The following is a 19,136-nucleotide window of genomic DNA, read 5'->3' as shown; positions in this document are numbered from 1 at the left end:
TGGGGTAGTGTTGGCTTACAATGGAGAGGAACACTCAATAGTGTACGCTTTCCAGACTTTGGCTGATGTCAAACCAAGAAATATCCAGATAAAGAAGGAAGGTTTGACGGTTATCTTTAGTGTGAAAAAGTTCCACCAATGCCTTTATTGATGAAATTTGTAATAGTAACATGACAAACCCCTGCTACGGCTACTTAACAAGGACAGGGCTCTGCCGTCTATAGCTTCAGGTCGAATGAAGCAGAGGGCCCTTATTCTGGCTGTGTATAGTTACAAGTTGGAACACCATTGGGGAGAACAAATAGCGAATGCAGATGCCGTGAGCTGCCTCCCGCTGGCAGATACACCACCGGTGGTGCCACCATTGGCACAGTCCGCTCTGGTTTTAAACTTGCAGGACACCCTCTGGTCACTAATGACAATATCTGACAGTGGGCACAGACAGATTCCATCCTGGCAAACTAAAACAGCTGATGGTGATGGGGGAAGGAAAAGGACCATCACAACCAGAAATGAAACCTTTCTGGGCCCAGCGAGACGAGGTCATCATGGAGAACAGCACTTTATTATGGGCAGGAAGAGTGATTGTCCTGACCAAACATTGCTGCCAGATGCTGGCTGAACTCCACCGGGATCATCCAGGGGTCTGGATGTTGGTGAGACGTTATGTTTGGTGGCCAGGCTTGGATGCCAACACAGCTGTGTTGGTGGGGCAGTGCCAACAAGAACAAAAACCACTGCAGCAGCTCCCCCCACACGTGAATGGTTGGATAAACCCTGGATTTGGTTAGATGTCGACTACACCAGCCTTTCATTGGCTCAATGTTCTTAGTCATTGGGGATGTCCACTCGAAGTGGGTGGATGTGCATAGAGATCAAACACAGGACGACGATAGAAAAGCTATGTGCATCTTTTACAATACACGGACTCCTGGAGGTGTTGGTCACAGAGAATGGGCCATCATTTACCAGCAGCCGAATGTCAAAAGGCATTTGGCATCTAAGGATAACTAGACCATCCATCATCCAACGGACTGGCAGAAAGAGCAGTCCAAACTTTGAAGACAGGCTTGAAGACACAGCATACAGCTTCACCAGATACCAAACTGTCCCGGTTCCTGTTTGAATATCGTACCATCCTTTATGCAACTACAGGGATAGCTCCAGCAGAGTTGCTAATGGGGAGAAGACCCCACACCACTCCCGGGCCTTTGTGGGATGAGGTGGAATGACATCAGGAACACCAATGCCAGACACGAGGTTTGGTCCCCTGTTGTACAAACTTCAGGCAGGTGAGCCAATCCTGAACAAGCATGTGGGCCACATGGAAGCTGCAAACTCACAAACGGGGCAGGAGCAAAACATACTGGACTCCTCCAAACATCCAGAAAGGCTGTTGGAATCCGTGGGTTCTCCCCCTCTGCCTAGCAAAGAAACCTTGGAGTCTGAGGTCGACACAGCAACCTCAAAACCTTTACAGCCTGAACAACAGAATTCATTTCTTCCGAGACACTCTGGGTGAATGAGGTAGTCTACAGTCTCACACATACTGCCCGTATCCAAGATTGAGTCTGAGGAACCTGACCCAGTGCAAAAACACCCCAGGAGAGACTACAGGAAAAGGAACAGGCCTACATCTCCAGACTCAGAGGGAGGGATGTAGTGATTGTAACAAGGTCAGCCAGGTGGACCTCATAGAATATGAGTTCTCTGATTGGGGCTGTTAATCTGGTCGAATCAGGGAGCCCTGGCTGACCGACGTTCTGTTCACTCTAAGAGCTGGCTCTAAGGGAGCTGGATCAGTGTCAGGTATTACATACTTGTAAATAAAGGGTGACTTAGCAATGAGATATCAGTCTCTGTGAAGTTATTTCAGTGACCACCTGGTTTACAAACATATGAATTAGAATTATAGAATCCCTACAGTGTGGAAGCAGACCATTCAGCCTATTGAGTCAATACCAACCCTAAGGGTATCCCACCCAGACCCAACTGCCCTACCATATCCCTGTAACCCTGTATTTCCCATGGTCAATCCACTTAACCTGCACATCCTTGAACTGGGGGAAACTGGAGTATCCAGAGGAAACTCTCACAAACACAGGGAGAATGTTCAAACTCCACACAGACAGTGGCTGGAATCAAACCCAGGTTCATGATGTATGAGGCAACGGCACTAACCACTGAGACACTGTGCAGTCCCAGTTAGGCTAAGCAGGTCATTTAGTCTATGAAATCTTTTCTTCCATACAACAAGATCACAGGGTGACATGGTGAAGAGGACACTGCAAGAATACTGAGAGGCTATGGATCCTGACTGCAGTACTGAGGTTCCTTATCCCTCAACCCAGTCTTCACTCAGAGGGTAGTAGGGGCGTGGAATGGCCTGCCTACAACAGTAATAGACTTGACAACTTTAAGGGCATTTAAATGGTCATTGGATAAATATATGGATGAAAATGGAAGAGTGCAGGTTAGATGGGCTTAAGATTGGTTTCACAGGTTGGCACAACATCGAGGGCCGAAGGGCCTGTACTGCGCTGGAATGTTCTATGTTCTGCACTCTCTCTCTCTCTTTCCAGTGTTCACAACTATTCTATAATGTGGCACCCAGAATTGTACACAATGTTCCTGCTGCGGTTGAACAAGTATATTGAGTATTTCAGCATAACGACCTGGTTCCTGTAATCTGTTCCCCTTTTTATAAAGTTCTATGCTTTATTAACTGCTCTCTCTATTGGTCCTGCTGCTTCCAATGCCTTCTGCACAGATACACTCGTATCTCGCTGGTCCTTCACTCTCTTTAGAATAGAGTTCTCTATTGTGTCTCTGCATGCCCTGCTGACATAAGTGTATCACCTCACACTTCATCGACTCTCTCTACCAACTTGTCAATGTTCTTTTGGAGTTCCGCACTATCTTCCATACAGTTTACAATTCCTCCAGGTTTTGTGTCATCCACGACCTTGGAAACTGTTCCCATCACACCAAAATCCAGATCATTCAAGTCTAACAGGAAAAACAAGCGTCCCATACCCGAGCCCTGGGAAACTCCACCACAAACCTTCCTCCAACTGTGGTTAACCAGTAAAGTTAAGCATAGCATCAGATTGAAAGAAAAAATACAGCATGAACCAAAGATTAGTGGTAAACCAAAAGATTAGGAATGTTATAAAAACCAACAAAAGACAACCAAAAAAATAAAAGAGTGAGGAGGAAAGGGTAAACTTGGAAGAAATATCAAAATGGCAAGAACCTCTTTAAATATATAAAAAAGAGAGTGTCCAAAGGCAACACACAGACTGAGGCTGGGGAAATGAAAATGGGGAACCAGGAAATGGTAGAGAGGTTGAATAAATATTTTACATCAGTCTTCATAGTCGAGGGCATTAATAGCAGCCAAAATTTATGAAATATTCAAGGGAAAAAGGAGGAAATGAAATACAAACAATAGTTATCACTAGAGGAAAAAGTACTTTAAAAACAAATGGATCTGATAGGATGTATTCTAGGATGTTAAAGGAAGAGATAGTGGATACGTGGTAGAAATCTTCCAGGAGCCCTTAGATTCTGAGAAAAGTCCCAGAGATTGGAAAAATGCCAATGTAACACCTTGCTTAAAAAAGGAAGAAAACTTTTAAAAAACACAGTAACTATAGGCTAGTTCAATTTTTGGGAACATTTTCGGGTCTGAAATAAAGGCTGTAATAGCAGAGCAACTATAAGTACACAATATCATTAAGCAGAGTCAGCATGGCTTCATGAACAGGAAATCACGGCCGAGACATTTACTAAAATTCTTTAAGGAGTTAACAAGCAGGATAGATAATGGGGAAGCAGTAGATGTAATATATTTTTCAGCAAGTATTGAAAAGGTACCACATGTTAGGCTACTCAGTAACATGTTGGGATATTAGCATGGACAGAGGATTGATTGACTAATAGAAGACAGAGAGTTGGAATAAAGGAAGGGGGAGCATTTTCAGAATGGAAATCTGTAACTACTGGAGTGCCGCCGGGATCAGACCTGGGGCCACAATTATTTATATTATATTAATGAAAGAGGAAAGTGAATATACTATTGTCAAGTTTGCAGATGAAACAAAAATAGATGGCAAGTGGTGACAATGACACAAAGAATCTGCAGATGGATATAGACAGGTTAACATAGACATAGAACATAGAACAATACAGCACAGAACAGGCCCTTCGGCCCACGATGTTGTGCCGAACTTCTATCCTAGATTAAGCACCCATCCATGTACCTATCCAAATGCCGCTTAAAGGTCGCCAATGAATCTGACTCTACCACTCCCTCGGGCAGCGCATTCCATGCCCCCACCACTCTCTGGGTAAAGAACCCACCCCTGACATCTCCCCTATACCTTCCACCCTTCACCTTAAATTTATGTCCCCTTGTAACACTCTGTTGTACCCGGGGAAAAAGTTTCTGACTGTCTACTCTATCTATTCCTCTGATCATCTTATAAACCTCGATCAAGTCACCCCTCATCCTTCGCCGTTCCAACGAGAAAAGGCCGAGAACTCTCAACCTATCCTCGTACGACCTACTCTCCATTCCAGGCAACATCCTGGTAAATCTTCTCTGCACCCTCTCCAAAGCTTCCACATCTTTCCTAAAGTGAGGCGACCAGAACTGCACACAGTACTCCAAATGTGGCCTAACCAAAGTCCTGTACAGCTGCAACATCACCTCACGACTCTTGAATTCAATACCTCTGCTAATGAACGATAATACTCCATAGGCCTTCTTACAAACTCTATCCACCTGAGTGGCAACCTTCAAAGATCTATGTACATAGACCCCAAGATCCCTCTGTTCCTCCACCTGACCAAGAACCCTACCATTAACCCTGTATTCCGCATTCTTATTTGTTCTTCCAAAATGGACAACCTCACACTTGGCAGGGTTGAACTCCATCTGCCACTCCTCAGCCCAGCTCTGCATCATATCTAAGTCCCTCTGCAGCCGACAACAGCCCTCCTCACTGTCCACAACTCCACCTATCTTTGTACCATCTGCAAATTTACTGACCCACCCTTCGACTCCCTCCTCTAAGTCATTAATAAAAATTACAAACAGCAGAGGACCCAGAACTGATCCCTGTGGAACTCCACTTGTAACTGGACTCCATGCTGAATATTTACCATCTACCACCACTCTCTGACTTCGACCGGTTAGCCAGTTTTCTATCCAATTGGCCAAATTTCCCTCTATCCCATGCCTCCTGACTTTCCGCATAAGCCTACCATGGGGAACCTTATCAAATGCCTTACTAAACTCCATGTACACTACATCCACTGCTCTACCCTCATCCACATGCTTGGTCACCTCCTCAAAGAATTCAATAAGACTCGTAAGGCAAGACCTACCCTTCACAAATCCGTGCTGGCTGTCCCTAATCAAGCAGTGTCTTTCCAGATACTCGTAAATCCTATCCCTCAGTACCCTTTCCATTACTTTGCCTACCACAGAAGTAAGACTAACTGGCCTGTAATTCCCGGGGTTATCCCTATTCCCTTTTTTGAACAGCGGCACAACATTCGCTACTCTCCAGTCCCCTGGTACCACCCCAGTTGCCAGTGAAGACGAGAAGATCATTGCCAACGGTACTGCAATTTCCTCTCTTGCTTCCCACATAATCCTAGGATATATCCCGTCAGGCCCGGGGGACTTGTCTATCCTCAAGTTGTTCAAAATGTCCAACACATCTTCCTTCCCAACAGGTATCTCTTCTAGCTTATCAGTCCGTTTCACACTCTCCTCTTCAACAATACGGTCCCTCTCCTTAAGGGAGTGAACAAATATTTGGTAGATGGAGAAATGTGATGTTATGCACTTTGTCAGGAAGAATAGAGGAATTGAATATTATTTAAATGGGGAAAGACTGCAGAAAATTATAGCACAGAGGAATTTGAGAATCCTCAACCACGAATCAGAAAAAGCTATCATCCAAGTTCAGTGGGTAATAGGGAAGGCAAATGGAACGTTGGCCTTTATTTCAAAGGGAATGGAGTAGAAAAGTAGGGAGGTTTTGCTACATATATAAAGGGCAACAGTCAAACCACAGCTGGAATACTAGTAGGGCACCGTATAATGTCTTCACAGACTTTGCAGAGGCATTTGACAAGGTCCCTCTTGATCGGCTGGCTCAGAGGATTGAGTGACATAGGATCCACGGTGAGTTGGTATGTTGGATACAGAATTGGCTTGGTCATAGGAGACAGAGGACAGCTATGGAAGGGTGTCTTTCTGACTCGAGATCTGTGGCCAGTGATATTCCGCAGGACCAATACTGGAACCTCTGTTTTGGATGGAAATGTAGGTGATCTGATTAGTAAGTTTGCAGATGACACAAAAATTGGTGGAATTGTGGGTAAGAGGAAGGATATCAAAGGATAGGATACAGATCATTGGAAAATTAAGTGGAGAAGTGGCAGATGGAGTTTAATCTGGACAAATGTGATGTGATGCATTTTGGGTACTCAAAGAGGAAAGTATGTAGTAAATGACAGGACCCATTGATATACAGAGGGATCTTGGGATGCAAGTCCACAGTTTCCTGAAAGTGGCATACAAGTGGATAAGGTGGTAAAGAAGGCATATGGCATACTTACCCTCATTGGTCGGGGCATTGAGTATAAAAGTTGGCAAATCGTGATGCATCTGTATTAGGCTTTAGTTCGACCACATTTGGAGTATTGTGTGCAGTTCTGGTCTCTACACCATAGGAAGGATGTGGAGGTTTGGAGAGGGTGCGGAAGGGGTTTACCAGGATGTTGCCTGGTTTGGAGTGTATTAGCTATAAGGAGAGGTTGGACAGACTTGGATTGTTTTTGTCAGAGTGTTGGAGGCTGAGGGGTGTGACCTGATAGAAGTTTATAAAATGATGAGAGGTATGAATAGGGAGAATTGTCGGAGTCTTTTACCCAGGGTAGGAATGTCAAATACTAGGGGCATGGATTTAGAGGGGGAAAGTTTTAAGGTAATCTCTGAGGGAAGGGTTTTACACAGTAGGTAGTTGAGTCCCTGGAACATGCTGCCAGGGAAAGTGGGAGAAGTGGATACATTAGGGAAGTTTATGAGCACTTCAACAGACATATGAACAGGCAGAGAATAGAGGGATATGGAGCATGTGCAGGCAGATGGGATTAGTTGAGAATGGCATCATGGTTGGTGCAGACATGGTGGGCTGAAGGGCTTTTATTTTGGACTGTACTGTTTTATGTTCTTATGTTCTATTTTTTTCGAATTGAACCAACAGCTGCAATTGGGTGTGTACCAATGACCCCAGGTAAGGCTGGTTCTTGTGAATTACTAAACCAGGCACCATCTTACCACCATCGCCACCAGATTCTCCCTTCAGGGAAGGAGACCTGCCCTTACTCAGTCTGATCTACATGTGACTCCAGACCCACAGCAATGCGACCAGTTACAAGGATGGGCAATAAATCCTGGCCTTGCCCCAGTAAGCCCAGTCCCCAGGATACACTAAAGACAAAGATAGTTCCCAAGCCTTGATGTCAAACAAATTATAGAATTTTACAGTAAAGAAAGCAGCCGTTTGGCCCATCATGTCTGTACTGGCTCTTGAAAGAACTATCCAGCCCACTCTCTGTAGTCCCACTCTCCAGCCCTATCTCTGTAGCTCTCTAAATTCCTCATTTGTAAACTAGCCCCACGTTTTCCCTCTTCTCAAACATGTGAGTGAGCAGGACTATGGAGAAAATATTTCATTCAGACTGTGAAAAATGGACCCGAGATATAGAACATAGAACATTCCAGCGCAGTACAGGCCCTTCGGCCCTCGATGTTGTGCCAACCTGTGAAACCAATCTGAAGCCCATCTAACCCACACTATTCCATTCTCCTCCATATGCCTATCCAATGACCATTTAAATGCCCTTAAGGTTGGTGAGTCTACAACTGTTGCAGGCAGTGCATTCCACGCTCTTACTACCCTCTGAGTAAAGAAACTACCTCTGACATCTGTCCTATATCTATCACCCCTCAATTTAAAGCTATGTCCCCTTGTGCTAGACATCACCATCCGAGGAAAAAGGCTCTCCCTGTCCACCCTATCTAACCCTCTGATTATCTTATATGTCTCTATTAAGTCACCTCTCAACCTTCTTCTCTCTAACGAAAACAGTCTCATGTCCCTCAACCTTTCCTCATAAGACCTTCCATCCATACCAGGCAACATCCTAGTAAATTTCCTCTGAACCCTTTCCAAAGCTTTCACATCCTTCCTGTAACGTGGTGACCAGAACTGTACTCAATACTCCAAGTGCGGCCGCACCAGTTTTGTACAGCTGCAGCATGACCTCGTGGCTCTGAAACTCAATCCCTCTACCAATAATGGACACTGAGATCTCTCTCGGTAAAAACAATGACTGCAGAAATCGCATTCTGGATTAGAGGTGCTGGAAGAGCACAGCAGTTCAGGTTGCTCCTTGGATGCTGCCTGAACTGTGTGCTCTTCCAGCACCACTAATCCAGAACTGAGGTCTCTCTGCTCATCCACACTATCACGAATCTTACCATTAGCCCAGTACTCTGCATTCCTGTTGCTCTTTCCAAAGTCAATCACCTCACACTTTTCTGTATTAAACTCCATTTGCCACCAGTCAAACCAGTTCTGCAGCTTAGCTATGTCCCTCTGTAACCTACAACATTCTTCTGCACTATCCACAACTGTCCCAACTTTAGTTTCATCTGTAAATTTACTAACCCATCCTTCTACGCCCTCATCCAGGTCATTTATAAAAATGACAAACATGTGGACCCAAAACAGGTCCTTACAGGACCCCACTAGTAACTGAGTTCCAGGATCAACATTTCTCATCAACCACCACCCTCTGTCTTCTTTCAGCTAGTCAATTTTTGATCCAAATGACTAAAGCATCCTCCATCCCATTCCTCCGTATTTTCTGCAATAGCCTACCATGGGGAACCTTATCAAACACCTTACTGAAATCCATATACACCACATCAACAGCTTTACCTTCATTCACTTATTTTGTCATTATCTCAAAGACCTCAACAAAACCGTGCTGACTATCCCTAATCAACTTATTCCTTTCTAGATGATTATAAATCTTATCTCTTATAACCTTTTCCAACACTTTACCCACAACTGAAGTAAGGCTCACTGGTCTATAATTTCCAAGGTTGACTCTACTCCCCTTCTTGAACAAGGGGACATTTGCTATCCTCCAGTCTTCTGGCACTATTCCTGTAGACAATGACGACATAAAGATCAAAGCCAAAAGCTCAGCAATCTTCTCTCTAGCTTCCCAGAGAATCCTGGGACAAATCCCATCTGACCCAGGGGATTTATCTATTTCCATACTTTCCAGAATTGCTAACACCTCCTCCTTATGCACCTCAATCCCATCTAGTCTAGTGGGCTGTATCTCAGTATTCTCCTCGACCACATTGTCTTTTTCCAGTGTGAATACTGAGGAAAAATATTCATTTAGCACTTCTCCTCTCTCCTCAGACTGCACGCCCAATATCCACTCCATGCTGATAGATTGTGTGGACTCCATCAGTGACAGTCCACTTATTCAGATAGTTAGCCTTAGGCTTTGTCAGCATTTTCATTGGTCATTGGTCATTACGTGGGAAGGTGGTGAAGGGTGCTCGGTTTGAAAACCAAGTGGGGAATGACCAGGGATTGGAGTCCCAGAGAGGCCTAATTTCCATCACTTGATAAACAGATCTTTTTCACAGATAATTCCCATAGGTTCATTGCCATTTTTTACTGATAATTGCAAAGCTTTTACACTCAATACAATTCCTAAAACTGCCAGTGTTTTCTGACTCATATAGTCTGGTTAAATTAGCTGCAACGAATGACATCTCAGTATATGTCTGCACCAGCCAACACAGTACTGAGGCTAACAGATCAGTTAGAGTCCAGACCTTCTGGACACAGGGGGGAGGGACCAACGCATACACCATTTCAGGATGGTTAGGAAAATGGGGTAAATATTTGAAGCAGAGGAATATACAATATAATGGATTAATGGACTCCTTCGGAACTGTGAATCCTGCTGGGTATGTTTCCGTCGGGCTAAAAGTTGCATTATTCCAATTCCCTTGTTATAAACAAACAAACAAACAAAGAAAATTTCCAGCCCAGGAACAGGCCATTCGGCCCTCCAAGCCTGAGCCGATCCAAATGTACTGTCTAAACCTGTCGCCCAATTCCTAAGCATCTGTATCCCTCTGCTCCCCACCTACTCATGCATCTGTCCAGATGCAGCTTAAATGAATCTACCGGGCCTGCCTCTACCACCTCTGTTGGCAATGTGTTCCAAACACCCACCACCCTCTGTGTGAAGTACTTGCCGCGTGTATCCCCCTTAAACTTTCCACCTCTCACCTTGAACACGTGACCTCTCGTTATTGAATCCTTCACTCTGGGAAAAAGCTTGTCTCGATCCCCCCTGTCTATACCCTTCATGATTTTGTAAACCTCAATCAGGTCCCCCCTCAATCTCCTTTTTTCTAGTGAAAATAAACCTAACCTACTCAACCTCTCTTCATAGCTAGCACCTTCCATACCAGGCAACATCCTCGTAAACCTTCTCTGCACCCTCTCCAAAGCGTCCACATCCTTTTGGTAATGTGGCGACCAGAACTGTACACAGTATTCTAAATGCGGCCGAACCAAAGTCTTGTACAATTTTAACATGACTTGCCAGCTCTTATACTCAATACCCCATCCGATGAAGACAAGCATACTATATGCCTTTGTGACCACTCTATCCACCTGTGCAGCAACCTTCAGGGTACAATGGACCTGAACTCCCAGATCTCTCTGCTCACCAACTTTTCCAAAGCTCTTCCATTCATTGTATAATTCGCTCGAGAAGTAGACTTGTCTAAATGCATCACCTCACATTTGTCTGGATCGAAAGCCACTTTTCCGCCCAACTCTCCAGTCTATCTACATCCTCCTGTATTCTCTGACAGTCCCTTATGCTTTCTGCTACTCCACCAATCTTTGTGTCATCTGCAAACTTGCTGATCATACCAACAGTACCCTCTTCTAGATCATTTATGTATATTACAAACAACAGTGGCCCCAACACTGACCCCTGTGGAACATCACTGGTCACCTTTCTCCATTTCGAGAAACTCCCTTCAACTACAACTCTCTGTCTCCTATTGCTCAACCAGTTCTTTATCCATCGAGCTAGAACACCCTGCACACCATGTGACTTCACTTTCTCCATTAGTCTACAATGGGGAACCTTATCAAACACCTTACTAAAGTCCATGTATATGACATCAACAGCCCTTCCTTCATCTATCAACTTGGTCACTTCCTCAAAGAACTCTATTAAGTTGGTAAGGCACGATCTCCCCCGCACAAAACCATGTTGCCCATCACTAATAAGCCCATTCTTTTCTAAATATAAATAGATCCTATCTCTTAGTACCCTCTCCAGCAACTTCCCCACCACTGTCGTTACCTGGAATATACCTCCGACCCTTCTTATGATGAAGGGAGGAAGGGATAATGTACCAAAGTTCCCGTTGCTGGGCACTAACTGAAAGCATCTGCTTGATAAAGGGAGACACAGGCCAGAAGTGATGTCCTTACAGCTGAATATCTTCATCACAGAAAATACGACGCAATGACTGAGGAATAATGCACACCATCGGTGTCCCTACCTGATAGACTTCAATCCTCTGCTCATTCCGTTTGGCACTGGTGTTTGGAACACGGAGAGCTCGGAATTCTGCCCGGAATAGGTTGGAAACATTCTTCTCCATGGAGGACACATTGAATCGGAAAACCTTAGAGGTGATCCCACGGCATGAACTGACATCATCTGGAAAAACAAACCCTCACTTTAGTGTCATTGTGACCATGTCCTCGAACTGGGCACAAGCAGAACAATTATACAGAACAGAATTAAAATGGTCTGATTTACAGGGTGCACTGCAATCAAAGGGGTTTATATATAAATTAACAGATACCTGGGAGTGAGTTATAAACTAGAATCTAATCGAGGGGTTCAGGGTGGTTTATTTACAGAATGACAAATACCCTGGGAGGGAGTTACAGACTGGAATCTAATCGAGGGGTTTGGGGTGGTTTATATACAGAATAACAGATACCCGGGAGGGAGTTACAGACTGGAATCTAATTGAGGGGTTCAGGGTGGTTTATATACAGAATAACAGACACCCCGGGAGGGAGTTACAGACTGGAATCTAATTGAGTGGTTCAGGGTGGTTTATATACAGAATAACAGATACCCGGGAGGGAGTTACAGACTGGAATCTAATCGAGGGGTTCAGGGTGGTTTATATACAGAATAACAGATACCCCGGGAGGGAGTTACAGACTGGAATCTAATCGAGGGGTTTGGGGTGGTTTATATACAGAATAACAGATACCCGGGAGGGAGTTACAGACTGGAATCTAATTGAGGGGTTCAGGGTGGTTTATATACAGAATAACAGACACCCCGGGAGGGAGTTACAGACTGGAATCTAATCGAGGGGTTCAGGGTGGTTTATATACAGAATAACAGATACCCCGGGAGGGAGTTACAGACTGGAATCTAATCGAGATGTTCGGAGTGGTTTATATACAGAATAACAGATACCCCGGGAGGGAGTTACAGACTGGAATCTAATCGAGTGGTTCAGGGTGGTTTATATACAGAATAACAGATACCCGGGAGGGAGTTACAGACTGGAATCTAATCGAGGGGTTCAGGGTGGTTTATATACAGAATAACAGATACCCGGGAGGGAGTTACAGACTGGAATCTAATCGAGTGGTTCAGGGTGGTTTATATACAGAATAACAGATACCCGGGAGGGAGTTACAGACTGGAATCTAATCGAGTGGTTCAGGGTGGTTTATATACAGAATAACAGATACCCGGGAGGGAGTTACAGACTGGAATCTAATCGAGGGGTTCAGGGTGGTTTATATACAGAATAACAGATACCCGGGAGGGAGTTACAGACTGGAATGTAATCAAGGGATTTGTGTGGGTTAATATATAAAATAACAGACACTAAGAATGAGTTATAGGCTGGAATTTAGTTTGAAGTGTTATAATTGTTAAAGGTGTAGGCTGAACAGAAGGCAAGGATGAAGGTTTAGAAGTTGGCCGTGTGACAGGAGACAGAAAGTTGTAAGTCTGGGCAGTTTCGGGAACTGACAGGAAGTGCCTGTCAGGATCTGTGTTACAGCTTCAACTAGACACTGTTCAACAACAACAACTGGGACAACAAGATGGAAAGCCAGATTTACAAGTGTGTTAATGACACAAAAATAAATGTCAATGTAAGCAATATGGCTGAAGCAGGTGGACTGCAGCAGTTCAAGAAGGCAGCTCACCCCCACCTTCTCAAGGGGCAACTAGGGATGGGTAATAAATACTGACCCACACAAAATGAATTAAAGAAGCCATTAAGCTAACTGGCCTATAAGGAGATAAGAGTGAAGCTAGTTGCCTTTCAAAGAGCCAGCACAGATGAAACTGGCTGAATGGCCTCCTATGCTGAATTCTATTTATGAGTATGCCATTCCCTGATTCCATTCTACTGAAGGTGTCCTGCCCAGAATTAGAGGTAGTGCCTCCAGGGTTGGTCTGACCATGGTGTTGCACAACTACAGCACAACTCTGGCATTCTGTTTATCAAATTTAACAAACTTTGTACCAGATGGGGAAGTCACTTTGGATCTTCACGGTTTGCAGCATCTCACCATTTACAACACACTCTGGCTCATCCTTTTAAGTACAGAGTGGATGCCCTCACACTCAGTGGCACTGAAATCCATTTCCAGTTTTGTCAATTCATTGACTCTATCAGTCGAGTCATAGAATCATTGAGATGTACAGCATGGAAACAAACTCCCTCTGTGGGTTGACCCACAATGCCCTGAAGGAAGGAATTCCAGGATTTTGACCCAGCGACTATGAAGGAACAGCGTTATATTTCCAAGTCAGGATGGTGAGTGGTTTGGTGGTGAACTTCCAGGGGGTGGTGTTCCCATGTACCTGCTGCCCTTGTCCTTCTAGTTGGAAGTAGTCATGAGTTTGGAAGGTGCTGTCTAAGGTACCTTGGTGAATTTCTGCAGTGCATCTTATAGATGGGACACACTGCTACTACTGAGTGGGTAAGTGTTAAGGGTCAATCACAAAAGATGTAATTGCAGAGCATTTAGAAATACATATTAAAATCAAGCAGAGTCAGCATGGCTTCAAGAAGGGGAAATAAAACCTGATATATTCACCAGAGTACTTTGATGAACAAGCAGGATAGATAAAGGGGAAGTAGTAGATGTAAAATATTTTGATTTTCAGAAGAGGTTTGATAAGATCCCACACACGAGGTAGGATAGGAGCCAGCGTGATGGAGGTAGGATAGGAGTCAGGGTGATGGAGGTAGGATAGGAGTCAGGGTGATGGAGGTAGGATAGGAGCCTGGGTGATGGAGGTAGGATAGGAGCCTGGGTGACGGAGGTAGGATAGGGGTCAGGGTGACGGAGGTAGGATAGGGACCAGGGTGACGGAGGTAGGATAGGGGTCAGGGTGATGGAGGTAGGATAGGGGTCAGGGTGATGGAGGTAGGATAGGAGTCAGGGTGACGGAGGTAGGATAGGAGTCAGGGTGATGGAGGTAGGATAGGGGTCAGGGTGACGGAGGTAGGATAGGAGTCTGGGTGACGGAGGTAGGATAGGAGTCAGGGTGATGGAGGTAGGATAGGAGTCAGGGTGACGGAGGTAGGATAGGAGTCAGGGTGACGGAGGTAGGATAGGAGCCTGAGTGATGGAGGTAGGATAGGAGTCAGGGTGACGGAGTTAGGACAGGAGTCAGGGTGATGGAGGTAGGATAGGGGTCAGGGTGATGGAGGTAGGATAGGAGCCTGGGTGATGGAGGTAGGATAGGAGTCAGGGTGACGGAGGTAGGATAGGGGTCAGGGTGATGGAGGTAGGATAGGGGTCAGGGTGATGGAGGTAGGATAGGAGTCAGGGTGACGGAGGTAGGATAGGAGTCAGGGTGATGGAGGTAGGATAGGGGTCAGGGTGACGGAGGTAGGATAGGGGTCAGGGTGATGGAGGTAGGATAGGAGTCAGGGTGACGGAGGTAGGATAGGAGCCTGGGTGACGGAGGTAGGATAGGGGTCAGGGTGACGGAGGTAGGGTAGGAGTCAGGGTGATGGAGGTAGGATAGGAGTCAGGGTGATGGAGGTAGGATAGGAGTCAGGGTGACGGAGGTAGGATAGGAGTCAGGGTGACGGAGGTAGGATAGGAGTCAGGGTGATGGAGGTAGGATAGGGACCAGGGTGACGGAGGTAGGATAGGAGTCAGGGTGACGGAGGTAGGATAGGAGCCTGGGTGACGGAGGTAGGATAGGAGTCAGGGTGACGGAGGTAGGATAGGGGTCAGGGTGATGGAGGTAGGATAGGGGTCAGGGTGATGGAGGTAGGATAGGAGTCAGGGTGATGGAGGTAGGATAGGGGTCAGGGTGATGGAGGTAGGATAGGAGTCAGGGTGACGGAGGTAGGATAGGAGTCAGGGTGATGGAGGTAGGATAGGGACCAGGGTGATGGAGGTAGGATAGGGACCAGGGTGACGGAGGTAGGATAGGAGTCAGGGTGATGGAGGTAGGATAGGAGTCAGGGTGACGGAGGTAGGATAGGGGTCAGGGTGACGGAGGTAGGATAGGAGTCAGGGTGATGGAGGTAGGATAGGGACCAGGATGATGGAGGTAGGATAGGGGGCAGGGTGACGGAGGTAGGATAGGTGCTATGGATAGAAGATCAGTGAACGAATGGAAGACAGAGAGTTTGGAGAAGGGAGGTGGCAATCTGTAACTCGTGGATTGGCACAAGGATCAGTGCAGGGGCTACAGTTATTTATAACATTGAATGGGGAAAGGGAATTTGCTTTCACCAAGTTTCTGGGAAGGTAAGTGAGGAGGACAGCACAAACAGTTTGGAGGGAATTTTCGGAAAGATTAAGCAAATGGGCAAAATTTTGGTAAATGAAATATAATGTGAGGATATGCACACTGTCTGGAAAAATAAAGGAACCAAATATGACTTAAATGGGGAAAGGCCTCAGAAAGCTGGAGCACAGAGAGATTTGGGAGTCCTCATCCATAAATCATAAAATAGCATCCAAATTCTGCTTTTAATAGGTACAGCAAGGGGAATGATTACAAAAATGGGAAGCTTTTGTGAAAACTGTAAAAGGTACTCCACAGATCTTAGCTAGAGTAACAGTTTTTGGACACTTATCTAAGGAAAGATAGACCAACATCGTAGGAGAAGATTCACTCGGCTGATACCAGGTATGGGGCGACCCGCCTATGGGGAGAGGTGGAGGAGATTAGGCCTGTCTCATGGGGAGAGGTGGAGGAGATTGGGCCTGTCTCATGGGGAGAGGTGGAGGAGATTAGGCCTGTCTCATGGGGAGAGGTGGAGGAGATTAGGCCTGTCTCATGGGGAGAGGTGGAGGAGATTGGGCCTGTCTCATGGGGAGAGGTGGAGGAGATTGGGCCTGTCTCATGGGGAGAGGTGGAGGAGATTGGGCCTGTCTCATGGGGAGAGGTGGAGGAGATTGGGCCTGTCTCATGGGGAGTGGTGGAGGAGATTGGGCCTGTCCTTTAGGGAGAGGTGGAGGAGATTGGGCCTGTCTCATGGGGAGATGTGGAGGAGATTGGGCCTGTCTCGTGGGGAGATGTGGAGGAGATTGGGCCTGTCTCATGGGGAGATGTGGAGGAGATTGGGCCTGTCTCATGGGGAGAGGTGGAGGAGATTGGGCCTGTCTCATGGGGAGAGGTGGAGGAGATTGGGCCTGTCTCATGGGGAGAGGTGGAGGAGATTGGGCCTGTCTCATGGGGAGTGGTGGAGGAGATTGGGCCTGTCCTTTAGGGAGAGGTGGAGGAGATTGGGCCTGTCTCGTGGGGAGATGTGGAGGAGATTGGGCCTGTCTCGTGGGGAGATGTGGAGGAGATTGGGCCTGTCTCATGGGGAGATGTGGAGGAGATTGGGCCTGTCTCATGGGGAGATGTGGAGGAGATTGGGCCTGTCTCGTGGGGAGTGGTGGAGGAGATTGGGCCTGTCTCATGGGGAGATGTGGAGGAGATTGGGCCTGTCTCATGGGGAGATGTGGAGGAGATTGGGCCTGTCTCGTGGGGAGATGTGGAGGAGATTGGGCCTGTCTCGTGGGGAGTGGTGGAGGAGATTGGGCCTGTCTCATGGGGAGTGGTGGAGGAGATTGGGCCTGTCTCATGGGGAGATGTGGAGGAGATTGGGCCTGTCTCATGGGGAGATGTGGAGGAGATTGGGCCTGTCTCATGGGGAGATGTGGAGGAGATTGGGCCTGTCTCATGGGGAGATGTGGAGGAGATTGGGCCTGTCTCGTGGGGAGTGGTGGAGGAGATTGGGCCTGTATTTTTTGAAATTTAGAAGAACAAGAGACAACCTTATTTAAACTTACAACATTCTTAAGGAACCATAAGGTCATCAGAATAGAAACAGGAGGATGCTGTTCAGTCGCTTGAGCCTGTCCCACCATTCAGTAGGATCACAGCCAGTCTAACATTCCTCACATCCTCTTTCCTGCCCTTTCCCGTCACCCTTCATTCCCAAATGATCAAGGATCTATCTATCTCAGCCTTAAATGTACACAAAGACTCTGCCCCCACAGCTCTCTGTGGTAAGGAGTTCCAAGGACTAACAACCCTCTGGGAGATGAAATTCCTCCTCATCTCAGTCTTAAACTGGAGCAGGTTTATTCTGAGACTATATCCTATGGTCCTAGACTCTCCCCTGAGGGGAAACATCCTCTCAGCATTGACCCTGTCATGGCCCTTAAGAATTTGATACGTTTCAATGAAATTGCCTCTCATTTTTTGAAACTCCAGTGAGTACAGTCCCAATCAGTTTAACCTTTACTCATGAGACAATCCCTCCATTGCAGGGATCATCCCTGGTGAACCTTCTCTGAACTGCCTCCATGAAATTATATCTTTCCTTAAGTAATGAGATTAAAACTGCTCACAGTACTCCAGATGTGGTTTCACCATCCCCTTGTACAAATGTGGTAAGACTTCCCTACTTTTATGCTCCAACCCCCTTGAAATAAGCCCAAGATTCCATTAGCTTTCCTGGTTACCTGCTTCACTTGTCTATTCAAGTCCTTGCAAAATAAATGCCATCAAATAATTTGCTTGGACCAGTTTTTGTCAGGTGTGTCCAGGAGGTTTCCTGACTCAATATGTCAATTGGCCAAATAGAGGGGAGGCCATATTGGATTTGGTGCTTGACACCTAACCAGGCCAGGTGTCAGATCTCTTGGTGGGAGAGCATTTCAGTGACAATGATCGCAACTCTCTGACCTTTACTATACTCATGGAGAGGGATAGGAGCAGACAGTATGGGAAATTATTCAACTGGAGTCGGGGAATTACTAAGCAGGAACTGGGATGCCTAAATTGGGAACAGATGTTCTCAGGAAAATGCACGATAGAAATGTGGAGGTTGTCCAGGGAGCACTTGTTGCGAGTGCTGGATAGGTTTGTCCCACTGAGGCATGGAAGGGGTGGTAGGGTGAAGGGACCTTGGGTGACAAGAAAGGGATGTAGAACATCCAGACAAGAGGAAGGAGAAAGCTTACTTAAGGTTGAGGAGGCAAGGATCAGACAGGGCTTTAGAGGGTTTCAAGTAGCCAGGAAGGAACTGAAGAATGGACTTCAGAGAGTGAGAAGGGGGCATGAAAATGCTTTAGTGGATAGAATTAAGGAATAGCCTAAGGCATTCTACAGTTATGTGAGGAACAAGAAGATGGCTAGAGGGAGGGTAGGGCCGATCAGGGATAGTGGAGGAAACTTGTGCCAGAGTCAAAGGAGATAGGAGAGGTCCTTAATTAATATTTTGTTTCAGGATTCACTACTGAGAGGGACCTTGACTTTTGTGAGGACAGTGTGAACAGGCTGATATACTTGAACAGGCAAAAGTGAGGATTGCAGATGCTGGAAACCAGAGTTTAGATTAGTGTGGTGCTGAAAAAGCACAGCAGGTCAGGCAGCATCCGAGGAGCAGGCGAAATCGACGTTTC

General features: G+C 46.1%; 1 protein-coding gene across 2 annotated transcripts in view; it reads right to left on the bottom strand.

The window, feature by feature from the left end:
• The window catches only part of tgfb3 (transforming growth factor, beta 3), a 109,180-nt gene that overhangs the window by 77,052 nt on the left and 12,992 nt on the right, over positions 1-19,136 (bottom strand). For both annotated transcript variants that reach the window (XM_072567975.1, XM_072567976.1), the window contains exon 2: positions 11,714-11,874. In XM_072567975.1, the coding sequence (XP_072424076.1) occupies positions 11,714-11,874 (161 nt within the window). The remainder of the gene's footprint in view (positions 1-11,713; positions 11,875-19,136) is intronic.

This window comes from Chiloscyllium punctatum, chromosome 4, assembly GCF_047496795.1.
Source record: "Chiloscyllium punctatum isolate Juve2018m chromosome 4, sChiPun1.3, whole genome shotgun sequence".
NCBI classification, from domain to species: Eukaryota; Metazoa; Chordata; class Chondrichthyes; order Orectolobiformes; family Hemiscylliidae; genus Chiloscyllium; species Chiloscyllium punctatum.
The sequence above is the reverse complement of the archived record's forward strand: the minus strand, read 5'-3'. Positions and strand labels throughout refer to the sequence as shown.